Source organism: Podarcis bocagei (assembly GCF_964188305.1).
Source record: "Podarcis bocagei genome assembly, chromosome: 9".
In the NCBI taxonomy this organism is placed as follows: domain Eukaryota; kingdom Metazoa; phylum Chordata; class Lepidosauria; order Squamata; family Lacertidae; genus Podarcis; species Podarcis bocagei.
The window spans coordinates 66,495,295-66,523,247 of record NC_138134.1 but is presented as its reverse complement, the minus strand read 5'-3'; the positions used below and the strand labels follow the sequence as shown (position 1 = coordinate 66,523,247).

General features: G+C 39.7%; 1 protein-coding gene across 2 annotated transcripts; it reads left to right on the top strand.

Moving 5' to 3' along the window:
• Window positions 1–27,701, top strand: CDS1 (CDP-diacylglycerol synthase 1). 2 transcript variants are annotated; one of them, XM_081207182.1, is made up of 13 exons: window positions 1–731; window positions 11,850–11,977; window positions 12,412–12,508; window positions 13,035–13,132; window positions 13,553–13,692; window positions 15,977–16,035; window positions 17,891–17,973; window positions 19,229–19,316; window positions 20,136–20,204; window positions 21,984–22,136; window positions 22,849–22,968; window positions 23,251–23,354; window positions 24,249–27,701. In XM_081207182.1, the coding sequence occupies exons 1-13, from the start codon at window positions 669–671 to the stop codon at window positions 24,376–24,378; spliced, it is 1,332 nt and encodes a 443-aa protein (XP_081063308.1). In that variant the 5' UTR covers window positions 1–668; the 3' UTR covers window positions 24,379–27,701. The 2 variants fall into 2 exon arrangements, with proteins under 2 accessions (XP_081063308.1, XP_081063309.1); XM_081207183.1 differs by lacking the exon at window positions 1–731 and adding an exon at window positions 2,676–2,694.
• The last annotated feature ends 252 nt before the right edge of the window (window positions 27,702–27,953 follow it).

Below are 27,953 nucleotides of genomic sequence, written 5' to 3'. Positions count from 1 at the left end.
CCTTTTTGGGCGGGAGTCTTAATTGTGGGTTGCGCATAACGCCCCCCCCCCCAATCATTTAAGTCTTCTGAGGAACAGAGCTGAGCTTTATTTCGGGGAGAGGGGATTAGACAAGACACCTTATGTGTGTGTATAAGTCTCTGGAGTAAGAGACCCCCTCCCCACCTGCTTATTTTATTTTATTTGAGGGAGGGGCCCCCCATACTTTGCCTAGGGAAAAAGCAAATCTTATCTCAGAGCCCATTTATTTGGGGAGAGAGGGGGCGGGACGCGTAGCCAAAGAAGTCCTTTTGACAGAGATCTTTTTGAAGGGCATCTGTTTTTGGGGGTCCCTGCTATAAGTAGCATCATGGAAAACTCTTGAGGGCCCTCGTGGGTCCCTTCTGTTTGGGGTTATCCTCGCAGAGTCTTTGAAAAAGAGAGAGAGAGAGAGAGACTTCTGGTCTGTGTCTTTTTTGCAGTGGGGAGCTGATTTTGGGGTTGTTTTTCCCCCCAGTTCTCTGCTTTCTTGCAAGGAGCTAGCTAGGATGTAGGAGGGTTCTAGAGGCCTAGGCTTTTGCAGTTAAAACCTGTGGTTCTCCCCATTATTATAAGGTAGGCTTGTCCCCTGCACACACACATTCTACTTCCTGCTCCTGCTGCTGTTTTATTGACCTCACACCAGGGAAATGTCGGAGCTGAGGAAGAGAGGAGCTGGTGGAGATCATGAAACTGCAAACCTAATTGACAAGGTAAGGTTGAATGGGCCTCTTTTTCGTTTTACCTGTTTCCAGGTATGGGGACATGGAAGGTGTGAGCCCTGTCAGTTTCCAGGAGGATACTTCGCATACCATTTCCTCCCAGCAGATTCCACCACCCTTTCTGCTTGGGGTATGATGTAAGCAGTTCTTGTTCCCCACGGAGGATTAAGATTTGAAAGAGAGACGCTTCTTTGCTGTCTCCTCTTTCACTCGGTTATCATTTCACCTCTGGGGATGTGCCTGAGTAATGAAATTTGGGGCAGGTGTTTGCTTTCTTCACCTCTCTCTTAGGAAGTCACTCTTCCGTGTCAGTGACACTTGACCGTCCTTTATCCTGCGGTGAAGGTGTGGGAAAATGAAAGTCATTCTCCCTTCCCCACACCTCTGCATTTTTAACATGTTCATTACTTAACAAGGTTGAGAGTATTCAAGGTGAATTGGTAAAGCTTAAAAATGTGGATATTGTGCACCGTTCCAGTTCTGCGGTAAGAGGCCGTTCTCTCTACCTGCAGTTTGCACTCTGTGCAGAAGGTTGTTCTTTGCATCACTCCTCCCCTTGTTCTACGTTTTCACTAGCTATAGGATGTAAACAGCCGGTTCACTAATACATTGACCCTGTGCATTGGAAGGAAGTAAAAAATAAACTGCTGAATTTGTTCTTGTTAGCTTGTTTCGACACCCATGTCAGGTTATATATTTATGGTTTCCTAACTGACAGACATTTGACTCTGGGCTCAGATATAATATTTCAAGAGGAGAAGCTGTTGTTGTTCGCTTAACCCCCTCCCCCTTTCATGGATATCTGTGCATTGGTTTTGTGCCTATTAGCCCTTAGGGAGAGGGGATGAAATAATTCATTAGCAGTTGTGTTTCTGCCTTACGTAAACTGTATGTGATTTTAAATACTGAAACGTAGGCTTTTAGAAGTAAGTGTCATTCCTATGACTGAATATTAAAGCTGAAACTATATAAAGCATAATAGAGGCATCTTAATGAAATAATGATGCCAAGATTTTAATTATGTCTAGACTGTGTATGTATGCTTTGCCAAAAAATGCACCATTTGCTAGGAAAGAAATGGAAATGGGTGAGCCCAGTTTTTTGTTTTTTTTGCCTTTTAAATTCTAGCAGAACTTGGAAATGAAAGCTAGTGGTATTGTAGTGGTGTTGTCAGTAAACTCAGTTGTTTTAGGGTGCTGAATATACCTGAGCAAGCAAGCCAGTTTTTCAAACTTTCTAACTTCAGGAAGTGATGGAATAAAGAGAGAGAGAGAGAGAAATGGATCCTGTTTTCAAGCTCATAAACTTAAAACAGAAGGCATACAAGAGAAGGGGACTGGAGGGAAAAGGTAGAATAAGATCACTTCTTCAAAGATGAAACAAAATTGTATCAGTCAGGCTGATCTTCCCATATTGGGCTGATCTTCCCTGTTCTTGCTTGAATAGCAGTTGCTTGCTCTTCTTCCTTTGGCTGAAGGATGAGGCTGGAGTTGCCTTTCCCCTTGCTTTTTTTCTACATCTCCAGGGCAACGGACAGTTGGAGCAGAGTGTTCTTTCAGGGGGTGGGGGGAATACAGGTTCCCTGTAGCTGTTCTGTTTCTGGCCACTGAATGGGGCCAAGATGGTCTGCTCCTTGCCATAATGATCTTCTTGGGATGCGTAGGGAGCAGCTTCCTCATGGCTCCTGGTCTCATACCTGATGACAGAAGGCAGAGTATCCTGCCTTTCAGCTCTGCAGTCCCAGGTTCATGGGACAGGGGTGGTGGTGGAGAGAAGTAGCAGTGATTATACTCTCGAATTTTGTATTATGCCATGCCTGTCATGGCAGCCATTTTCTGACTTCTGCCTGCACCACTTTTTGACTGCTGGTCAAAAAAGGTTGGTGACCCCTGTTTGACGTTACCCACCACTCTCCAACACAAGAACCTTCATCTATCATAAACAAAACCGTATGGTAATTGTGTGTTAACTTTATTGTAAACTTGTTTGCATGTACGCCTGATGTTGGAAAGAGCACACTGCATCCTGGGGGCAGCAAATAAGTCCTTCATTGGCGCCATAATTTCTGTAACACTGGGCTGGAAATCCCTGATCCTTTGGTGCATCTCCTGTTGCCTTGTGTGCAGTGCCTTTTTTTTTTAATGGAGTATTCAGTCATGTGAATCTTGACCTGCAATCTGAAGTGGTATAGCCAAGCTAACAAGCTAATAGGCTTGCCATCAAATCTGCTGCTTGAGATAACTAGGCATGTTGAATAACTGCAGTAAACTGGCCAGCCTCTTTATGACTGCATTTTTGCCATCTTCTATGAACTAAGCGAGAATCTTGTATGCTTATTCGTGTTCATGAAGGGGATGCTAATTTCTCCTAGTTCAAACGCCTGTTGAAAGTTGTTCTGTAGAGTCTCCCAACCTTCAAGAATTGCTTCTTGGAGTAGTTTTAAAAACAACAACAAAATATAGCATGAGCTTCTGCCCTTTGCTCCTGCCTTTGGGTAGCGTTGTGAAAAACACGCTGTTAGTGCACTTTAAAATCCTGGGTTTCTTCCTGTGGGCTTTCACCACCGCAGGCAAGGATAACGACATTAAAAATCAATCAAAAGCATCCGGGGGGGAATCCCGACATGTAACCAATGGAATCATCAGTCTTAATATTTTAAAGTCTATGAGTGCCACAGGCACTTTTGACGTGTGGCAGAAAAAGAAAAGGAGCTGTGGGTGCCCTAGTGGCTGGGGAAACCCAGTGGTAAGCCCTTCTAAGTACAAATTGTACCTCCACATCTGACACTGTCACAATTTTAGAGTTGAGCAGCAACACTTAGCTTTTTCATTCTGTTGAGATGTCATTTGTTAGCTGCTTGCTCACAAGGGATTCCTAGTGGAAGGGATTTCCTGGAATTCCCATTCCTGGAATTCCCATTCCTGGAATTCCCATTCCTGATGGAAACCCAGCCAGATGGGCGGGGTATAAATAATAAACCTTGTTGTCATCGGTGACTCCTCTGACAATGGTCTGGTTTCTCCCCACTTCTCTTTCTTGCTGCCACTTAAAGATCCCTCTGAGGGGCTCTCATGGGTGAGCTACCTGCTAAGACCTCTGTTGAGTGACCTAGGGGTTTATTTGACATCTAAAAATTTGAATTTGTATAAAGACAACTATGAAAAATGTTGGTCAGAAATCAAAAAAGATCTAGAAATATGGTCAAATTTGAAATTGTCAATGTTAGGCCGAATTGCAGTTATTAAGATGAATGTATTGCCTAGAATGTTATTTTTGTTTCAAACCTTGCAGATTTTGGACAAGATGGACTGTTTCAAGAGGTGGCAGAAAGACATTTCGAAATTTGTCTGGCAGGGCAAAAAGCCCAGAATTAAATTTAAAGTACTCACAGATGCAAAAGAAAGAGGGGGATTTGCCCTGCCGGACTTAAAATTGTACTATGAAGCAGCAGCGTTTTGCTGGCTGAAAGAGTGGATGCTCCTTGAGAATACAGACATTTTGGATTTAGAAGGTTTTAATAATGTGTTTGGTTGGCATGCATATCTATGGTATGACAAAATCAAAGTGCATAGGGCCTTTAAAAATCATATTGTCAGAAAAGCATTGTATAACGTTTGGATAAGATACAAAGACTTGTTGGAAAACAAAACCCCTAGATGGTTGTCACCCTTGGAGGCTAAGGCATTAAAAAAGCTCAATATGGAGGCCGAGTGGCCAAAGTATTGGGAAATCTTGGAACAAGAAGGAGATAAATTGAAATTACAGAGTCATGAGAAATTGAAACCTAAAGTACGAGACTGACTCCATTATTATCAAATAATGGAGGTGTATAAACAAGACAGGAAAATTGGCTTCCAGGTGGAGAAATCAAAATTAGAAACTGAATTGTTAGAACCCAATACTAAGAATTTATCAAGAATGTATAATTTGCTGCTGAAGTGGAATACACAAGACGAAACAGTTAAATCGGCTATGATTAAGTGGGCACAGGACATTGGCCATAACATCATGTTTGCTGACTGGGAATGGTTGTGGAACACCGGTATAAAATTTACGGCATGTAATGCCTTAAAGGAAAATATTATGAAAATGATCTACAGGTGGTACATGACCCCAGTCAAGCTAGCAAAAATTTACCATGTGCCTGACAATAAGTGTTGGAAATGTAAAGAAACTGAAGGTACCTTTTACCACCTTTGGTGGACGTGCCCGAAGATTAAGGCTTTCTGGGAAATGATATATAATGAAATGAAAAAGGTACTTAAATGTACTTTTCCTAAGAAACCAGAGGCCTTTCTCTTGGGCATTGTCGGCCAATTGGTGTTAAAGAAAGATAGAATTTTCTTTATGTATGCGACGACAGCAGCAAGAATACTCATCGCAAAGTATTGGAAGACACAAGATCTACCCACCGTGGAAGAGTGGCAGATGAAAGCGATGGACTATATGACACTGGCTGAGATGACTGGCAGAATCCGCGATCAGAGGAAAGAGACGGTGGAAGAGGACTGGAAGAAATTTAAAGTCTATCTTAAGAGCTATTATAAAATTGATGAATGTTAAAATGTCAAGGTGTTGAGAGAAAAAGGGATACAGTGACATAAGATCAAGTCAAAGAAAAGATTAAGAGAACACGCATTTGACAAAAACTGTTTAGAAGTTGCTGAAATAATTTAGTAAATTGGGATGCAGAAGGGGGAGGTATGGGGAAGTCTGAGAAATGAAGGTTATGGAAAAAAGGTCATGAAATTATACATGTTTGTTTGTCTTTTTATTTGTATTGTTTAAAAAATGTTGTAAAACCAATAAAATTTTTTATTAAAAAAAGACCTCTGTTGAGTGAGGGTAGCCTTGTCCAGGCCAGGGGCTTCTGGCCACCAGGGGTAGGGGTGGGGGGATGTGGAGGAACGTAGCCTTGGTGTGTCAGGAGGTGGGCCAGTACTCTCTCAGAATTGAAAAGCATGCCCTGTATCTGGGCATGTGCAGAGTGCCTTCCCCCAGAATTACTATGCAGTCACAGCCAGCCCCCACCCCAGCAGAGTAGGGCAAGGGACTATGATGCTCAGGGTCAGGGCTGTTCCCTTCTGTTGTTCTTACTTGGTGTGGTAGTGGGGAGGGAGATACTGTGAACATTTAGGTTGCAGCAGCTGGGACCATTCACCCCGATCCATTTTGAGTTGGAGTTGCTAGCTGTGCCCCCACCCCCCAAATTGTTGGACTACAGCTAAGAGCTGTTCTACAGTGGAATGGAGTCATTCAGAAGGTGGTGGACTCGCCTTCATTGGAGGGTTTTGAGCAGAGGTTTGATGGCTGTCTGTCATGGATGCTGAGATTCCTGCATTGCAGGGGGTTGGACTAGATGACCCGCAGGGTCCCTTCCAACTCTACAATTCTATGAAATGCTTTAAAAAGAAAAGAAAAAAAGAAACGGATTTGTAAAAATGTTACATGGAAAAAACACGAGAGACATTACACTTACTTCTGTAAAACAAGAAAATCTTTAATAAAATAAATTTAAAAAAATAAAAATTCTCTGAAATGCTCTGGTGTAGTTGTGGCTCTAGAGCTCCTAGAGGGTATTGTGTGTTGTTAAACAACATGTTGTAATGTTTGATCTAATTACAAAAACAAATTAGTGAGCAATCCTGTGAGCCTGGGAAGGAGAAATTTGCAGCTGAGCAGTTATAACAGCATGGCAGCAGCGAACAATGTTGTCCTGGGCAGTCATATGTTGTCCTGGACAGTTACCATTGCTACTGTTTGATGATGCTTGCAGTTGTAGCAGGTGCTTGGCAAGCAAAGTTTTGCTGGGCTACTGGGTTTGCCCTTGACTGCTAGGAATCCCTTGTTTAATGAGCAAGCAGCTAGCAAATGACATCTCAACAGAATAAAAAAGCTAAGTGTTGCTGCCCAACTCTAAAATTGTGACAGTGTTAGATGTGGAGGTACAATTTGTTCTTAGAAGGGCTTACCATTCCAGTTTGTGTGAAGGAAAGACAAAGGAAATATTTACTTGCTGCTTATTACAATCCATTGGAGTCTCTTGCTTTATTTTGTATAAATAAGTTATCTTAAACCTATGAGCCTGGCAGTGTGCAGCTCTACAAATTCTTGGAAGCAGTAGGGCTGGGAGTTAAATCTGGAGCTTTAGTCACACAACATGTCCTCTGCCCCTGATCAGTGACTCTTTTAATCATCTTCAGACTAATTGTTAAAGGCCTGGTTATAAAGTTTCTGCCTGGTGCCTAAATATATAAAATGATGGTACAAGGTGAGCCTCTCCTCGGGAGAGTGTTTCACGAACAATGACAGCTTATGGAGAAGCAGTGGGACATAAAACAAGGCAGCCCTCCCCAAACTATTGCCCTCCACATGTCTTGGACTCCACCTTCCATCAGGTTGTGACACAAGTGAGGGAAAGGCGAAGGGGCTGAGAACAGCAGAGGCAAGAAAAATGGTGGCACAGCACAAAAACAGGGCTGCACACTTAAAAGGCTCCTAACATATTATTTTGCATTCTGCCACATACTATACTGCAGGGTGCCACAGCATCAGGCACAAGTGAGCAAAATGTACCATGCTACAAGTGCCTTCTCTGCAGGGTAAGAAATCCAGATGACTCATGCAAGTAAGCCATACTACATGGAAAGCTTAAACTAATAATACTAACTATACAGTGCACATGGAGTGACATGCAACATTATGTGAGGTGATTTTCACTTCCTCCCCTTCCTTCCCCCTGCAGTCCGTTCCACTCACAGATGGCCACAGTTGGCTGTCACCCTTAGTGTTCGAAGCATTTCACATGTATATCAATATGCATTCATCAGTCATTTTATTTGTATGCTACCTTTCCATATAGCAGCCCTTTAAAATAGGTTAGTGTTAGCTGCATGTTGCAGATGAGGACTTGAGGTGATAAAGAATAGTAGTTTGCTCAAGTCTACCTAGTGAGTTTGTGCCTAAGGTGAGTTTTGAACCAGGGACTTCCTGGCTCGTACTACTAGGAACTGTACTACTACCAGATTTCTCTATAAAAATGAAAAGTGCCACATAGTTTTCTAAACTTCTAATTGGAATATGAATTTGATCTTAAGCATAAAACTAGTCTGTTTACTGAAGTTTCATAGGTTAGTTTTGTACAGGAAATTTTGCAGCTAAAATAAGTAATAGTGTATGATTATGATTATGATGTGTTCTGGGAACAGATTATTGGCCATAATGTGTCCAAGCTTTTTGTACTGATTTATGTTAAACCAAGAATGGGAAAACGGACCAAATTGGTTAGAATACTCATGCAGCCAATTATTTTGGCAGACATTTGAATCCTTTCATGCTTAAAATTGCTTTAGAAATACTACTTTGCACTCTTATTTCTGTTTCTTTCTTTCTTTCTTTTTAATAGCCTTAGCATACTTTTTAATAGTACTCCACTGGCTGTTGAAGGAGCACCTTATGTCCTTAAACCAGGCATAGGCAAACTCAGCCCTCCAGATTGGGACTACAACTCCCATCATCCCGAGCTAACAGGACCACTGGTCAGGGATGATGGGAGTTGTAGTCCTAAAACATCTGGAGGGCTGAGTTTGCCTATGCCTGCCTTAAACCTTCCAGCTTTCTAGAATTATCAAAGTCATAGAGTAGTTCAAGTTTCAACCCTGTGCATGCTTTCCTTATTTGTAAACCTAGCTGAACTCACTGAGACTTCACTTTGAGTAAATATTCATAGCATTGGGCTGTATGACAGCTAACTGTACTTGAGAAGGGCATAACTAGAACCCTGGAATAAACTAGGAAGTTACTTAGATGTGACACCTTTTAAATTCTAACAGATGTATTATGGTGTAAGCTTAAGTGGACTATATTTCAGTTGAGATATATGAACATTTCATGAAGTGGGCTCTAGTTCTTATGTAACAATATATTTGTTAGTCTTGAAGGAGCCACAGCAAGACTCTTTTTGTTCTACAGGCTACCCCTCTGGAATAAGTAAATACTTGGAACTTTAAACTAGGGCAGTTGCTTTCAGAATCCAAACTTCCAATCTCTGGCTTTGTGATGCATCTGGAAGCTAGAGGTATGCTGTGGTACAAGGGAAAAACTAGAAGTGAACAGCTAAGATAGCAACAGCATTGTGACCTCAAAAAATTCAGTCTAAAATAATCAAGCAGAAACTCAAACTAAAAGTTCTCATTCGTTTTTGGGATGTAGCTCAGATAATTGTAGAGTGGCAGGTGGATTATTTGAACAATAATATTACTAAAATATTTCACAAATTATTGGTTGGATTTGATTTAGCTGCTGAAATTGCAGAGAATGGTTTGGTTTTCTGTAGCCATACAAGTGTTCTGTGAGAAGGTCTGCTGTCTTTGTCACATATTAGGACATTTAAAAAACATTGTGGATTTTAGGTACAGTCTCTTTAAGAGAGAGACTACTAATTCCTCATATCCATAGTTATATGGAGTACCAAGCTGTAGTTTTCAGGATGGTCATATGTCTGCACTTTGCATTGTACGCTACTTTGATGGTCTAGTTCATGAGGTTAATTCCTCTACCTGAGTCTGTTTCAGGGTGGATGCCTTCTTGGGATGAAACATTCTGACTTAAAATTGCCAGGGTTTGAGCTCTTCCCTTTTTTTATTTGGGGGACTATAAAGACTTAACCTCTATTCTGGAATAAAAAAATTTCTTCCAGTAGCACCTTAAAGACCAACTAAGTTAGTTCTTGGTATGAGCTTTCGTGTGCATGCACACTTCTTCAGATACCTCTATTCTGGAAAAGCTTGAATGGGTAACTACTATGTGGTAGGACTGGGAATCTGGCCTTTTCCTGCAGAGATTGACAATTCATAAAATGTCCCATTCTTTTTCATGGAAAGGTATCAACCCTGTGGAAGGAGAGAAGAATTGCAGTAATGTGAGAACGGTATTCTTTGGGGGGGGAAAGCCAGGCTAGAAACCTAAACATTTTGGAAATGTTGAAACTGGGGTGGATGATCTTTTTCTGCAGCCCCCTTTCTCATGGAAAAAAACAGAAAGGATGGGAAAACTGAAATTATATACAATATTTATTTTCAATACTTTATTATTAAGCTTGTGGAAAGCATTATGTGTAACTTGGCATATAAAATTATTGAGTTTTCTACAATTCTTAAATTTTAAGGTACAAATCTCTTATATGCCCAGTCTTAGAGATGGAGCAGCAGGCTGCTGCACTCTAAAGATATCAGGCATACCTTGGGTTTTACTCAAAGTAGTCCCATTGAAATATATGAACCTAACTTAGTCATGTTTCATTAATTTCAGTGGGTCTACTCTGTTGTTTTGCCCACAGTTGAGAAAATGGAGGGAAGGAGGAGGAAAGGTAAAAGCAGTAGTCATCAATCTTATAGTAGATAAAATGAAGTTTTAATTATTTCGGTTCAGAAACTGTCTCTTCAACCTGCAATATTCAGAAATGGAAGAAATGAGTTACAATCCCCCCCCCTCTTTTAAACTTCTTCCTACTCTTGTAAAAAGAAGTGTCTCTTTGTTTAACAGAATTGCATTTGAGCTTTACATGTTTACAGTACAGGCATCCTCATGGCTTGCAAGGAGACCCTCCCCAGAGCCCAAAGAGGATGTCTTTAAGGGCAGAGGAAGCTTTGTTTAGGCTTCTCAGCCTCCCTGCCAAACAGCTGCTGTGTGGGGTAGTGCAGCAGCAGCAGCTGCTTTCCTGCACATCCTTCTGCCGACCCCAGAGCTTCAATTTTAGTTGTGGATATTTTTGGATACAGTATTTTTGGTATGGATTGAAGTTAGAGCGGTAGAGAGGGTGTTTAGTGGGCGTTTAGTGGGTTTCCCCACTTAGCTCTATTTCACTTATGCACACAGGGCCAGGAGGTAGCCCCCACATAAGTGGGGAGTTGCCTGTATAACCCTTAATGATTTTGCCCCTTGGGTGCCTCACCGTCACTAGATAGCCTTGTGGGCTGGGGACCAGTCCCTATCCTCAGTGCTGCCCTTAAGCAGGCTCCAAACTGCAGGCTTCAGCTTGCCAAAGTTTAGTTCAAGTCTATACTGAAAATAGGAGAAGAAAATACCGCCCATTTTCTTGTTAAGAAGAAAAACCTCTCCTCTCCCTTAACTGTTTTATTTTACAACAAATTTCTTTCAGCTGATAACTATCCTTAAAATCTTGTGATTGCTATTAAACTCCTCTCAGCAGATTTGGGTTTCCTCTCTTGCTTTTTTTTAGCTGACACTACTGTAAGTCTTTCAGAATGACTATTCATACTGTGCTCTGATCGGCAGTCGTAAGATACAGTGTTCATGCATAATGAAATTAATTCCTATTTATCTTTGATAAATGATATGGCAGTAAATGTAGAAAGAGCCAAGGATGGAAAACATCTCACATTCTTAGGCACCAGCATCAAATTTATTGGTGTCCAGTCAAGAATATTTTCCCCACCCCTGTGAAGTATGAGTACAGGTATAATTTCTATCCTGTCTTTTATTTTATTTTTATTTTACAGTTTTTGAATTAATTGCTGTTTTGAACAATACAATTAAAGTAACATACTAACAAAATAAAAAGAGTCAAATTAGGAAAGAAGGTCATGGATTATTTTGACCATAAATTGTTAATACAAATATACTGGACTGCTGAGCATGATGCATGCCTCAAAAAAAAAAACAAAAAAAAACTGACCAAAATGTTCTCTCATTTATTTTCTGTGTTCTCACGTTGGTACCTTGTCAGCTCAAATAAGGATAGGGAGTACAATTTGTTAAATCTATTGTTGTGTTGGTGTTGACTTCTTCCAGTGTTCAAGCACATTGAGTTTGGCGGGATCTTACTTTCCATATTTTTTTTAAAAAAAACAGCTTTCTTATTTGTTTTTGAAAAGCTGTATCTGTAAAGATAAATTTGTTCACAATGTTGAGAATTTCTAGCATTTGACTTCTCATGAAATCATGCTTTGCCACTGATTTCGAATAATGGAATAATAATAAATTATAATAAATTTCTATATTACAGTACGTTGAATGTTGAAACAATATGCTGGTGTTATGTGTGTTCTTAGCTTCTTAAGCGTATTTGCATCATGTGCTTTGTTTTAGGATGTAGATGGAGAAGATAGATTTGCGGAGCTAGACCTCAGGACCGATTCAGACATTCCTGAAGTTGTTCCACCAACAGACCGCACTCCAGAAATTTTTAAGAAGGCCCTTTCTGGGTTGTCTTCCAGGTATGGAAAAATAAAACTGAACATATTACTGTAAAATAAATTAAGCAGATTGTATGTAAGCTAAAGCTTTATTCTTGGAATTAGTTGCTTGGAGATGCATTCAGGGAGCCATTTGAATGGAGACAATTATTCTAAAAAATGGCCTATTGTTTTTATCTCATTATCTCTTCCTAGTGTTATGAGTTTATAGGTGCCAGACTTTTTGAACCGCATTGAACCTAGTGGGACTTATTTCTAATTAAAAAGATCACATTGTCAGTGGTGTTCTGACCTGGACATTGAATTTGGTTTCAAACATGAAAAAGTTACATTAGACTCATCAGTATTCTTTTGCTCAGTTGCTGAGTGTTAATGTGGCTTAATACTTAATTTTGTTTCTCTTGTTATGAGGTGGCAAGTAGTTGTAACATTATGGATTTTTTTTTCTTTTGCAGATGGAAGAATTGGTGGATTCGTGGGATTTTAACTTTAGCTATGATTGCAGCTTTTTCGCTGATTATTTACATGGGATCATTTATGCTGATGCTGCTTGTAAGTTTCCTGAACTGTTAAAATTTATTTGCTTTGTTTTAGCATAAATGAAAACCAATTTGTTAATCACTTCAGCCTGCCTTTTCTCAATTAGTCCGTTGTGAAACCAGTCTAATTGAGTAGCATAGACATATAGACTGGAAGTCTCCTTTGCTTTTATAATCCAGCACTACTTGAGGTTTCAGTTAAGATGTAGAAGCTAGAAACTTGTAGTTGAAATCTGAAATGCCAAGTGAATTCCTGTCTCTGGAGCAATATTGAACACAGGCCTTTATACACAATGTAATGTGCATTGAGAGTTTCCCTTGATGTTGTATGAACCAGGAAGCCTGTGCACTGAATTTCTGGAGTGCCTATGAACCTGCTAAAGTCACCTGTGAAATGAGCTATGCCATATCAAAATACTATGACTCACCTAAGATTAGCTTCCAGTTCCAATTATCTAGGAACACCAGCATATGAATATGATGCATTTCTATCCTGTATTAAAATTTGGACTCGCATTCACCTTTTACCTTGATTTCAGGTCATGAGCATACAAGTAAAGTGTTTCCATGAAATCATCACTATAGGTTACAGAGTCTATCGTTCTTACGAGTTGCCGTGGTTTCGAACACAGAGCTGGTAAGTAATTTCAGTTCTAGCTGTTTCCAGCCTTTCCCCATTACATCCATAGGGGTGACTTTTAGTGGAAGCACAGGCTGAGGATTTACTGACTGCTTCTAACTGCTGGCTTTGTGGTGCTTCACTTCTGTACTTGAATTAAAATAAGTGAGACATCAAATGCTTCAATAATGGACATAGTTAAAAGAAATGTAACAATTTAAAACGATTACTTTTTTGGTATCCCCTGCAAAATACCCCTCCAAATCATGTTGTATTTGCTTGCTTCGACGAGCCTCCATTGGAAGACTCCTAAGTATGCAAAATGTTAGAGTTTTCTTACTTTGATATTTTCATCTTTAAAGATATAGAACGATATGAAGAGAGAGAAAAGGGGGCACCCTTCTTAGAAAGTATCTAAAGTTGCTTTATATGTTGCAGGTATTTCTTGCTGTGTGTGAACTACTTCTTTTATGGAGAGACTGTAGCAGATTACTTTGCCACATTTGTTCAAAGAAGAGAGCAACTTCAGTTCCTAATTCGCTATCACCGGTTTATATCTTTTACACTTTATCTGGCAGGTAACTTGGTCCAACTTGTTACTTGCCACTGCAGTTATTTACTACTTGATGTCAGATTCCAGTGTTCTCCCTTTCTGTGCTAATAGACAAAAAGAGAGCGTTCACAGAAATTACAGAATTAACTATATGCAACCTTTGAAAACCACACTCATGGGTTGCAGTAAACACTGAGTAACTTGGTAAAGGCATTTTGGCAGTCATCTCCCATCTCCCAGCTCCAGAATTATTTTTAATGAATAGCTTCAGTGTTGAATAAGTTTGGGAATGGGCATTCTTGCATAGAATCTGGAATGGCCTGATCTTGATCTGATTCTGCAAGGCACTTAAGTTGTTAAGCAAAAATGCATAATTAGTATCACTTAACAGCTAATTGTATTGCAACTCTTAAGCAATCCAAAGTGTGTATTCTTGCTTTGAAAATATAATATGCCTTGGTGGGCCATGAAAGTTCTAGGTCAAGACTTTCCAACATGCTTTCCAGGTGTTGCAGACTACAGCTCCATCAGTCCCAGTCATGTGGCCCTTGTATAGGAAGCTGTGGGCTGTTTTTGTTTTTTGTTGGTAGATTATACAATACCGAGGTTGGGCCATACTTTATGGAAACCAAATAACACTTCCAGAAAATCCTCTTGAAGTTGCCATCCAGGGAAAGGATTTTCACAACTGTGAAACAATTACTGAGGCTGCACTTTTGTGCCCTCTTTCTTTTAAAACCTAGATGTAGATGAGATTATCAAGGGAGTGGTGCTGCCTAATCTAATCATTTGTTGTAAAGCACAAGGGAGGGCATATAATGATTATCTCATTGGTATTGCATTTTTAATAAAGGCAGGCACCAGACTGAGTACATGTGACATGCCCAAATTTTGAAATTTGTGCTTAGAAGTTACCAGCCATCTTTTTCGCTTTTGTCAAATAACCGTGCATCAGTGAAAGCTATTATGAAAAATGCTCTGTTGGATGCAGACCTTATTATATACAACAATAACTCAGAGCAGGGTAGATTTTAGATACGGTTCACATTTTAATGTGAACTTTCTTAATTGGTACATCCCAAAACAGTATAAAAAGCAAAACACAGCTATTGTTCAAAACTCACAGTTCTCTGAATTTTGTCCTGCGGTTCTCCAAACAAAAGAAGCACACCAAATATGCTGTTAGAGAAATGTGTGCATAAAAATGGATATATTGGTGAAATAACATACAAGAACACATTATATTAGGGGAAATAAAGATTTATTTTAAAAATTACGAATTGATGCAGAGATATGGCAAACTGAATTTAAGATTTGAAAAATAAGAAACTGAAATTGGCCCGTCCTTAGTAAGAAGCCTCACACCCTGCTTGTGTGTAGGAAGTCAGATTTGTAATGATGCATAATACATACACGTTTTCAGGGGTAGTACTCACAATTATTGGAGCATGTTCCTATGAGAACCCTGCCAGGCTTCCTCTCTATACTGCTTTTTAAGAGAGCATTGAAGGTACTCCTATCCATTAGGCATTTGGCAGTTGGAGCATTCAGCTCCTAGGGTGATTTTTCAGGCTTTTAGCTATTCATATTGTCTTTGTTGGGAGTTTGCATGTTGAGTTTTAAGTGCCTTGGAGATTCTGTTGAAAGGCACTCTATAAATCTTAGGGTTGTTTTTTCCCAAATCAGTCATTAAAGACTCATCTGCAATTATAATTTTAAATATTTGGCCTCTGAGTACAAAAATTATGCTTACAGTTGAAATGAACAGTGGGAGCTTTGGAAACTGAGTCCTTGCCATCAGTTTCCTTACAGTACAGTGGTACCTCTAGTTGCGTTCCGCTCTTGTTACGGACTTGCAGCTTACGAACGCAGGAAACCTGGAAGTGTTTACTTCCGGGTTCACCACGCGTGCATGCAGAAACGATCTGCACACTTCACACATGCGCAGAAACGCTTGATTGCCCCTCACACATGCATGGAAGAGGCGCTCTAGTTGCGGACTTTTCGGGGTGCGAACGGCACCCCGAAATGGATTAAGTCCGCAACTAGAGGTACCACTGTACCTGTATATAAGAATCTGGACAATCTTGTTCAATGCACTGCTTAAATTGGCCCTATAATCAGGAGGTACAATGGAAACAATTTCAATCTCTAAAGAAAACAGTAGCATTTACAGTTATAGTATGGAGGTTAAGACTGATACAATTGAAAACCAAAGTGGAGGGGGCAAGCCCAACAATGCAACTGGCTAGCTTCTGTTTACTGAAAGGCTGGAAAACATGCACCTGCTTTCTGTTTTATTTGCATAGGTTTCTGTTTGTTTGTATTGAGCTTGGTGAAGAGGCACTATCGCCTGCAATTTTACATGGTGCGTATCTATCCTTTAGCTGCTAAATTTGTTGTCAAAATAATTAGCAGTATTAAATCTCTTGCTTTTTGTGTTTTTGAAGTTTAATGTCCAAAATAGATTTTAAAGCCTTATGAATACAAGTTATTAACCTGCACTGTTAATACAAATCTGGATTTGAGATATGGAAGTGATACCTTTGTCAATGACTGTGTTGACATGTTTAGGCTAAATCACAGTTTCTTGTGATATGCATAGACCAGAATGTGCCCAATGCAGCTTTGGGCTCTCACTCTTCTCCTTTCCCCATTCCCATTTCTCACCCCACATGACTGGGAGGAGGAGTTTGAAAGATTTCACTTCCAGAACAACAAGCTGGTTGACATAACCTGTGTTAACTGAAAGCAAACCACCTTCTGAAATGATGGTTTGAAGTAACCATAGTTATATATTAACCATGTTCTGGCTCCAGAAGACAATAGCTAGCTGTGGTTAACCAAAAGCAGCAGTAGAAGTTTGTGAATTCCCTCTTCCCAGTTGTGTGGGAATAGGACAGGGTGCATACACAAGTTTTTGTTTTGCTTAGGCTCATTTCAGATTGTGCACATGGCCTAGTGGGGTTGAAACCAACTCAACGTGTAATAATTATGGGTTCTTTGTTGAAGACTATTGCTATAAGGCTTAATTCAATCTGCCAATCTAGACTGACTACACTTTGGAAAAAGTGAATTTGTTATTTTCTATACTAATCAGCCAGCAAAACTGTTGGGGTATTCAAAATCTTCAGCATGAACATAAAGAAAATTGTTTGAAATTTAAATGCACATTAAACCTTTGACATTTATGTTCTCACCTCTGCCTAAGTTAACAGTAAGAAACCAATAACTATTTTAAAATTATTGACTTACCTCAAGGCTGTCAGTATTTTGCATTTTTCAGTGGCTGCACTTTAATCCAACATGTGTTTTTGAATGCCTCTACATAGTACTGCTTTGTGGAATGGTTGCAGATGTGCTTGCAGTTGTCCTGAGTGATAAAAACACAGAAATGTAGATTTACAAAAGTGTGCACTAGTACTTTGTGCACATTCAAATATGTACAGTACAAATGTGTATACAGCTAAAACAACTCTTCATCACAGATCAGAACAAGAGACTTTAGAAGTTTGGAAATGTATAGCATCCATGCTGAATGTAAATGTAATTTGAGAGTATCTACTTAGCACACACAAAAAGCACACATCATAGTACACATATGCAAGTGTCAGAATAGTCATAGGGAGAATATTAATCAGTGGGATTCATATTTGAACCAGACATTAACGTCTAGTCCCTAGTAGCCTACCAATTATTAGCTACATTTGAAATGGTAATTTAATTGTATGAAACCTCTCTAGAGTTGCCACATGACAAATCACAGTTTGTTTAAGAAGGGATTCTTCTTCTTTAGTACGTCTGCAGGTAGTGTAGTTTTGATCCTTTGTTCATCAATAACTTGTAGGAACTAGCATCTGTCTGGACAATTTTTCATCATTATATTGCATGCCATCACCATAACTTTGCCACTAACATCTTTAATGTTCTAATTCTAAATTGTCTTATATGTATATGCTGACTATCCTATTATTTTCCACCTTCGTTCTTCCTCATTCCCATTAAGATAGATGGTTAAAAGTATTTAAATTCCCAAATGGGAAAATTATAGGAGTTTTAATAGAAATCTTCAAAATTAATACAATTAGATTGTGATACTGTTTGTTTACACCTCTAATTTCTTAGAATGTCTGTGCAACTCCTTCAGCTAAACTACCATTTTTATTTAGATGTATTGATCTGTTGTAGTGTCACTAACTGTTGTGTTATTGCACTGTTAACAGTTCGCATGGACTCATGTCACTTTGCTGATCATTGTAACACAATCCCATCTTGTCATCCAAAATCTGTTTGAAGGCATGATCTGGTAAGGGGACAGTAATTCTTGCAAATCTATACATATGTCTCAATTGTTTAAATAGTATGTTTCTAGAGTCTGGTAATTGTTTTCTCTTTCACAAGTTTGTCTGCAGATATTCCATGAGGCCTTGTCTAGGCCTTAAAATATCTGGAATAAACAATAAAATGGTTAAAATTCAATTCAAAATTGAAACCTTCACCCTCTGAGTAGTCTTAAAATATTGGTCAACACCACTGTAATCTAATTTTCAACTAGCATTAAGGGCAGCTGAATGTAGGTCATAGAAAATAAGTGCCAGTTCTAAATACATTGCCTTGGAGGTCTTGTGGGTAACTGCAAAACTTTCTTCCAGAGCCTTTAGGATTATGATGAAAGGCCAGAATTAACTATAAGGAGTATGGATGGGTATACCTCAAGAAGTCATGCAAATGTCTCAGTAAATTTCATTAGCTTTATGGTTAAATCCTGAGTAAATTGCATTGCTGGTGAGGAGTGCGATTGCCCTGTGTTCAGGAAAAGCTTCCCTCTTCCTTACAAATGGGCAAGGACCACGATCCAAAAGATTGTGACGCTAGTTTTGTGAACTAAAGGGGACTTCTGGTTGTTCAACAGCAACCCTCCAAGCTCTGGGGCAAACTGCTTTTGAAACTGAGGGAATTTGTGATATGGAATGAGTGTCAGCAGTTTAAAGAATGATGTTCAACGGTTCTGCCGGTTAGCACAAGCCTTTGAATGAATTCAGGCAGTTAGTTGATTCCCACTCTGTTTTCCTGTTGTCTAGCAGTTGCCAATGACTGAAGTGGAAAGCGGGTCTCCTATTGCAAGAAGAGACTCAAACATAAATTATGAATCTAATTATTTGTGGTGAGGGGGTGTTGCTGATGCATAGCCTGGATTTATTTTAATTTACAGGAAGTGTTTGTCTCTTTAAGCATGTGCTTTGTATCCATCTCTTTTCCAGACATATTTCTGATTCATTTTTTCTGATTCATTTCATAACTTTCAAAGTGTTTGGCATATATTTACAGTGTACAGAATTTCCTCATATTGTAGAGCCATCTCAAAGTGATCATTCTGTAAACATTTGCATTTAAATTATTATTATTTTATTATTATTATTTTATTTAAAAAGTATACTGTTGCTGTCCTATGAATTTGCCTTTGCAAGTTGACCAGGATTTTTTTTCAAAGTTACTGTTCTTCATAATAATACCTCTGGGTTGACTCTAAACTATAAAACTTTTTTCTTTTTACTGCTCAGGTTTCTTGTTCCTATCTCAAGTGTTGTTTGCAATGATATTGCTGCTTATATCTTTGGATTCTTCTTTGGGAGAACTCCGTTAATTAAGGTACAAAATTGGTTCAGTAAATAATCAAAATAACTTTTTATAGGTTTGGCTCATGTTTGGCTTCTATTTACTCTGTGGAAGTTTAACACTTTCCTGGGGAACTGCAGAATATGGCACATCCTGGTTGCACATTTATTCAACACATTATGGCTATTTTGGAAGGGATTGTTCTGTCCAGCAACTAGGCTAACTATAATTTTGACCAATTTTACAGTATGGCTTGCTAGTTGTGTTCTCGGATTCTTCACATGCTTCTTATGTACACATACAGATTGCTTTCTTTGTTATATTCTTTGCTATTTTCTATACTTGAATGTTTTGTTAACTTGTCAGAGGACCTCTTACTGTTGGAGGAAAAAAATTAGGACTATGGATGGGTCTACAGTGTTGGCTTTTGTTGGTGATAAGAGTGCATTAGTTGTATTTCTGGCACTCTTAACCTCAGATTTTGATTTCTGAGAAAACATGATCCTAGTCCCCAGTAGCATTAGCAGTCATTTTGTCAAAGACACATTTAATCTGCATTAGTAATTTACAGGCTCCTATTTGAATGTGTCTTTGAAGTCACTGCTGCCCTCAGACACAATCCCACTACCTTATTTGAAAAATAATTGAAAATGGAGGTGTACTTTTTAAAGGGTGAGCATTCTTACCTGTTATAATATACACATATCTACGCATACTACTCTAGAAGTAGTACAGCACTGGAACATCAACTGATTATACTAGATCTAAGTTCTGCTTATGTTATGTGTGTGTGTTTTGCTTGGACAGAAATGCAAAAATTGTTGTAACTTCTTCATTTCTCTCTCTGATTAGCTGTCTCCCAAAAAGACCTGGGAAGGCTTCATTGGCGGTTTCTTTAGCACAGTTGTGTTTGGATTCCTTGTAAGTGGATGTGCCCTTCTCATATTAATGTGGTGTTGTTCATTGCATTTGATTTGAAGCTGGCGTGAAATGCTCTGAAATGTGGCCCGTCTGTTGAAGCTTTCAAGCGTCAGGCTCTTGACAAGTTAAGGCTTGGAATACCACTTTGTGTCTAGAAGTTGTGGATGGCAGGCTGACTTGTGATTGTAATCACAATTGCAGACAGCTTTCTTTGCTGCAGCAGAAGAGAGCTGGTTGAGTGACAGCATGGCATGTGACTATACCACCTTCCCTAGCCACCTGGGTGGACATATCTTCATTTGGTCCCTGTATAGACCACCCTTCAGTATAAGAATCGTTGGGTAGTATATGAGGACAGTAGTTTTAAAATCACAGAGCAGTAACTCATAAGTCAGCGAAGTCCAGCATTTCACAAAAAAGCATCTATATACAAAACATTGCTAAATTGTATGCATTTTACAATACAGGGTATTATTCTTATCGGCCATAATGGTCCTCAAAATTATTCACCCTATTAAAACGTGATTTCCAGGCTGCCGGTGCTGCCTTTGCAGCGACAGATCTTCAATACCAGGATTCTAATTGGTTTCTACAAGTATTACAAAGCGCCACACTCTCATGTTTTAAAGACAGTAGCAACAGAGTGTGATGCTGGAGAGAACACCTGTCCCCCAGAGTCTTCTCCCCAGTTGAGTAGCTGTTCCTGCTGCTGATGGGGATGGAGAAACTGGTTTGGTGTGGAGTAAAATTCTTTTGCTCCTCCTTGGAAGAAGGGACAGCCTTGGAAAAGGGGGTGATTTTGCCTGGTTGCATAAATTGGAGCAACACCCATCTGGATGTGAAACCTTGAAAGAGCGACTGCTGCTGGATTTGCCTTCTGTCCTAAGAGCAGGCAGGACTTTTTAATCCTTTGTCTTGACTAGGGCAGAATGCACTTTTAAGACAATCATTTACCTGGCACTGAAAAGACATCATGTTTGGCACCAGATAAACTTTTCTGGGGAGGTCATTCCACATAAAGGATGCCACAGGCGTGAAAACCCTGTATTCAGTCACCAGCTGCCTGACTTCAGATGGTGGGTAGGGCCTCAGGAGAAGGATGGAGATCTACACATCACCTGGAGTGGCATGGGAACAACCATTCCAACAGTAGCCTCATTTCTGCAGAAAACATTTCAAAAGTGCCTTAGGGCACAATGGGAGGAGTGAACCATTTTTTCTTGGTGGAGGTAGATATCCTTCTCTGGGATTGTTCTTCCCATTCATTCCAGAAGGTAGGACTTGTTCATATCAGGCTGTTGCTCTGCTCTGCTTGGGAGGAAGCTCCCTTCCCTTTTTTTTTTCAGACTGGAGATGAGCTTGGGCAGAACTCCTTTCCTTTGGTTTTCTTTTCTGTGTCTTACTAGTTCTTCCCCTCAGTTTTGAAGCTGTCCAAAGTGGGAGGGGGGCCTCTCTCCCATTCAGAGCATAGCAAAAGCTTGATTTGCCTAAACCAGCGGTTCTCAACCTGTGGGTCCCCAGATGTTGTTGGACTACAACTCCCATCATCCCTGAGCTCTAGGGGTGATGGGAGTTGTAGTTCAACAGCATTTGGGGAGAAAGGCTGGGACCTAAACCTTGCCTTTTGGATTGAATGGGAGAAGCAACCCAGAGGGAGGCTATCCTCCTACAATGAGCCCATCACAGGTAAGACCACTGCTCCTTTTCCTTGTACTGAAGAAGTCCAAGATGCCCTCAACTTGTCACAAAGATCTTATGGACGCCTACTGTGCTTTTCAGGTTGCCACCCTTCTGGCTCAATATCAGTATTTTGTATGCCCCGTGGAATACAACAGTGAAACCAACAGATTTGTCACAGAGTGTGAACCGTCAGAACTATTCCAGTTACAAAAGTACTCCATACCACCTTTGCTTCAGGTTGTGCTGGGAAGGGTAAGTAAAGCAAAATCTTTAAGGCAAAGCTGAATCTTTCAAAGTTGGCATTCTGAATGAAATGCTTTTTTAAAAGCCCAATTCTCTCTCCCTTCTTCCTTTTGAGTAAGTTAAATAGCAACTGCGTGAGGAGGAGGGAACAAATATCCTTTAGTTGCCTGAAGTAACTCCTGCTTTGTGCTGCTGCTGTGTAGAAATAGGCAGGCCAGGCCAGGCCAATCCACCTGCCTTCTTCTAATCATTCATTGTCTTCCAGAAGGAAATGGCACCATGTGGTTTGCTCTATACCCACTTTGTACCTCTCTGCAGAAGATGGCAGCCAGGGAAAGCTCCCCCATGTATCTAGACCTAAGGCTGTTTCCCCAACAACCTTTTTCTGATGTCCCTTGCCGGTCCATAACTAGGGAAGAGGGACAGGGAGAAATTAATTTTAAGAAAAGAAGAAAATGAGAGGGAGGCTTTAATTAAAGTGTACAGACCTCTCTGGAACTTTGCTTGAACCCCGACCTCACGCTGGTCTGAGAAGGCTGGATACTCTTCTTTCACTGATGAGGTCAAGATGAAGAAGAGGTAAAGCTGGTCTGTTTTCTTGAGTAAGGTGCCCATCCTTTTAAGCATTTAATGCTCCAGGTTGTCCTTAAGGGGGGAACTGTGGATATGGAGAAAACTTAAGTTTCTTATAAGAAAAATTAATGACCATAATTTCTTGTAGGAAACAGTGAATTTGTGCCCGTTCCAGATGCACAGCATTGCTTTGTCAACATTTGCATCCTTAATTGGACCATTCGGAGGCTTCTTTGCAAGTGGATTCAAAAGGGCTTTCAAAATCAAGGTGTGTATGAATCTGGACGTATGAATCTTCCCTGTACCGAGACTTCTGTGTCGCTTTTGTAAGTACATGTAGAAATAGAAATCTGCTGCCCCAGTTACCTAGGGGTATCTTTTTAAATTGAAAACATGTTATGGATTAATTGACTAAATATTGCATCTGTAACTTAAATATAATTGATAAATTGATTTAAAAGCAGTTTAGAAATGTTACATTAAATATATAATTAGTATTAATTAGGACAGCTATCTTCAAACAATAAATTGAGTTTCCTTGTTTCTAAAGGATTTTGCTGACACCATTCCTGGCCATGGCGGAATAATGGATCGTTGTGACTGTCAGTATCTGATGTCTACATTTGTTCATGTCTATATCACCAGTTTCATAAGGTATGTTCTCTATTAATAATTCATTGCAGAGAATTGACATGAAGTCGTTACATGAGTCTTCATTTCAGATACTACTGTAACCTGCTCTATGTGTTGCTGCCTTTGAAAAGTGCTCAGTCTTTTACACTGGCTCATAACAGAAAGAGAACTCATTGTCGGGGCTAAGGAAATGGCTCCAAATGGAAGTAATGGATGTAGGTAGCAATGTGAATGGTTGCTTTAACTTAATAGAAGCTTACATTAGATGCATGTCAGGACAGAGTTGCTGGTTGCTTGTCCCAGTACTCTACATTGTTCTATGTGTAAAACTTCTCAGAAAGTGCCAGTGGCAATTGGTATCATCTTGTTATCTGACATTACTGTTCTGAGTTGCTGGAGACTCAGATGCAAAGGTATAGGTCCATTAATGGGCTTATGCAAGGGGAAATAATAGGGCCCCAATTCTGTAGTGGTGCAGGGAGCAGCATTTCATATTTCCTCACATGCAGAACTATTTTTTTAAAACAACAACAACAATTTTTATTGGTTTTTAAACAAAAACCAATACAAAAACCATTAAATACTTATCCTGCTGTACTGCAGAACCAGTTTTTGTGACTGGTAGGTTATACACCTAGCTTTGTTCTGACATTCTTAAATTTCCCTCCCTATAGTAATGAGTGCTTGGGTGGATGTTCATAATGAGGAAATGTGTCTCTCAGTAGATCTGGTTATTCATGTTGAATTTCTGTGACCTCATTAAGGTGTTTGCATATGTTCTGGTTGGCATGCTTTTGATGCTGTACTGTCCCCAGTACAGCGAAAATTTCATTTGGATGAGCTGTTTATAAGCAAACATTTGATCACAAGTGGTATTGCAGATTGATACCTTGTCTCCTTCAATTTAATTGCCAGAGGCCCCAATCCCAGCAAGCTCCTGCAACAGCTGTTGGTGCTTCAGCCAGAGCAGCAATTAAATGTCTACAAAACTCTGAAGACGCATCTCATTGAAAAGGGGATTCTTCAGCCATCGCTGAGAGGATAGGCAGACCAAACTGTGGACTACAAAGAGAAGTGCAGCTGGAAATGCAGGTTTTGCTTATATGAGCATGACATGTTGGACCGAAGTCAGGCTGTGTGTCTGAAGATATGAATGTTTGTTTACTAAGATTACTGTGAACATCTAGGAGGCCATGCAAGATTTAAGTTCCTTCTAACTGCATGTTTTTGCTGTCTAGTTTAGTTCCTTGGGTTGATGAGATGAACCTTCTCCCTTGGTTCCCAGCTACAGTTTTTTAAAAATAACTATTTTTAAACAACGGTGGGCACACTCCTTCTGGAACAAGAATTCAACGAATGTTTGGGAGTATGCAGTTCATCAAAATACATTTTAGTGCAATGATATTAATGACTCCAGCTCAATTAATGACACTTTGCCATGCTGCATTTTAGCTGACAGTATCACTAAACTTTGACCAAATGGCATCTGTTTTATCCTGTTGCATTACTTCCCCAAAATAGGAAAGGGGCCTGTAATGGAGGAACCCTTACAGGAAAAGCGTGCCTGTAAATGGATGCCTGAGGCTGGTTTTGCTTTTAGTTAAAAAGCCTAAGAGGCAGGTGAAAAATAAAAATAAAGGAATGGCTTCTTGTAAAAGGGAAATGTTCTTTGGGAGGGTGGGGCTTTTCCTCATAGCATCCTAAAGACCAGTTTAAAGCACAAAACGCCTACTTGAGTTGCAGGCCTCTTCTCTACCAGCAAACTCTGTCCAGGGCTTTGGGGTTGAAATGACTGATTAGTCTCTGGAATGTGCTCATTTGTGCCTCCAATGTTTGGACGTGTTAAATAGAAACTCCCCCTTCCTTTATGGTAAGTGCAATACAAGTGCTAACTCAGCAATATTTAGATCACTTTCGTAACAATGTTAGTTGGAGTCCTATGCTGTGAGATGAATCTAGTGCTTCCACCGCTAATGGAGTCTCAAGGGCGTTTAGTCAGTAACGGAGTTGGAGATTACTTCTTCATGCCCTGTGGGGAGGACCAGCACTTCTATTGATAGATGTGCTCCATATGATTTGCACTTTTGAGATTCCTTACCGAAGTCTGCATGAAATGTGACATTTCTAATATTCAAGGCATGAGTTGCTTTTTAAATGCTTCTGTGTGGTTTCTTTTTATCATGTGATAATAAAAAATATTTTTAAAGCAAATGAAAGTAATAAACCTAAAGCACACGAATGCCAAAAACATGGTATGGTGAGGAGTGATTAAACAGGATTTAAGGCATTAGGAGTGTAATCCTCATGGAAGTTTCTTTCTACAGAAGTCTCACTGAAACAAAGGATATTTGCACAACAGCACATCTATTTCCATTCATTTCAGTGAGGCTTGTGCAACAGAACCTTCTGGAGGATTCTACCCTATGAACTTGGTGTGAGTGAGCTTTCTTCTGCTGTGAGCTTTCAAGGTTCCATATTTCTTGCCCTGCTTGGTGCTGCTTGACTAAACTGTGTAGTGAAACTCAACACGTGTTATTAACGTCTGACTTCTAGAAAAATGAAATCCGTTTACATCATTGTACTACTTGAGTTCATTGTGTGTTTTGGTTTAGGATGGTATATATCAAATCTTTATGACAGGGTGACTGAACAAGCTGGAAACCTTTGATTCTATCAAAATCAATGAAACAACATCACCAGTAATACCTAAATATTTACAGGCTTCTTCTAAAATTACCTTGGTGGTGCAGGAGTAGCTATGGTGTTTGTCCTTTCGATGCTTCTCCTGTGATAACGTAAATTGAAAATAGCATAGGAAATGCATAGGAAATGCTGGTACTGTGGAAAAAGTTGGCCCACTGGGAACTGGAGCAATAACTAGTGTGAGAAGGAGCCGTATTGTAGGTTCCTACCTCTTACTCTGGGGCAGACACACTGTGCACTAGCACCCATGATGCCGAGATAACATCAGAAGAGGTGCCTTGAAGCTGGATTAGATATTTCTTTAAAAGAAACAAAACAATGCAGTGACTTCTGTATTTGCCATATCTTGAGATCCTAATGGAACTGAGTACTCTGAAGTACCTTGCAAAGAAAGTTTGGCAACTACCTTCCTCCTAACAAGCTGTTGCTCGTACATTTGGCATGGTCTGGACTCCTGATCATATGGAGTGCCTACATGTGTACAGCTCTGTCTATAGGTATCCTTTCAGACACTGGGGTGCACAGCATTCACTGAACGCATGTGGGTAATGTTTATTTGAAAATATAATTACTTTCCACCATCCAGAATTTCCCCCCCATCCAGAATTTATTTGTGGATCAATAACTACTTTTAGAGATCTCAGCTTTCAAACTAATCACAGCAATGACCCCATGGGGGTGATAGTTAAGCTCTAAAAAGACCTTAACCTGAAGAAATGGCCTAGACTTTCAAGTTAAGAAGCATCACTAGGAAAATTTGCACTGAAGTCAGTAGTCACTTGTAGGCCTTTGAAATTTGAGACTTAAAATATATTTTTTCTTAGGAAATTTTCTGCCTAATTACTTATTTCATCCTGAAGGTGACTCATATAAAAATGTAAAACTTAACTTTAATGTAAAGGTGTAACTTTTGGGTTACTTTGGTGTACTTTTTATAGCATTTGTATTGAAATAAGACTGTATTTAAGCCATTGAATGCAGGAGAAGAGCTGGATCTGCCAGCTCTGTTTGCACTGTTAAGAAACATGTAGAATGTTCGCTGCTCATTAAAAAGTGAAATGCCTCCTGGTCACTTTGGATGTGCTCTCATCACTTTAGAATCTGATTGTTTTTGTTTAGGACACAGTTGAAAAGGTTCTCCCAGTGTGCTTTTCAGGAACAGCCTAAGTATATTAGCAGAAATGACCAGACATACTCAAGGATGCAAAAACCCACACCCATGGCCATCACGGGATATCTGCAGCAGTGCCAAGTCTGGTTGTTGTCATGTAAACTTAAAATAACTAAAGGTTAAAGCTTGCTGAACTGTACCTGGGACAGTAAATTCTTAATGAGCATAATCTTTTCAGGGAAGGTGAAGATGTCTTGCTGCTTTAGCTTTTAAGGGGTTTTTTTAATTACATGCCGGAACATTTTCTTCAACGATCTGTATTTTATTAGTTCAAGCAAACTGTGTGATCAAAAGGAAACATCCCCAACCCCTATACTTTTTCATTTGCACTTCTCTTGGGTGAGACACTCTGCCTTGTTTAGCAAAACTTTAGAAAATTGTGTGTATATACTGTAAATGTTGAGCATTCAATACTGTAAATGTGTATTCAAAATGTTTTAGTTGACCATTTTGTAGAGCTGGAATGGGGAAAATAAAGCCCTGATCAAAACCTTTATATTCTGTCTTTGCTCATGACTTCTTCTTTTTGCAGATGTTTGAAGTTTGCAGAGGAGTTTCACTGTGTGTTTCCTCAGTTCCTCATGTGCTTTCTATAAAAACATCAGTTTAATTCCCCCCCCCCCAAAAAAAGCTCTAAGTAGTAAACAATTTACAGTGGTACCTCAGGTTACCTACACTTCAGGTTACAGACGCTTCAGGTTATAGACTCCGCTAACCCAGAAATATTACCTCGGGTTAAGAACTTT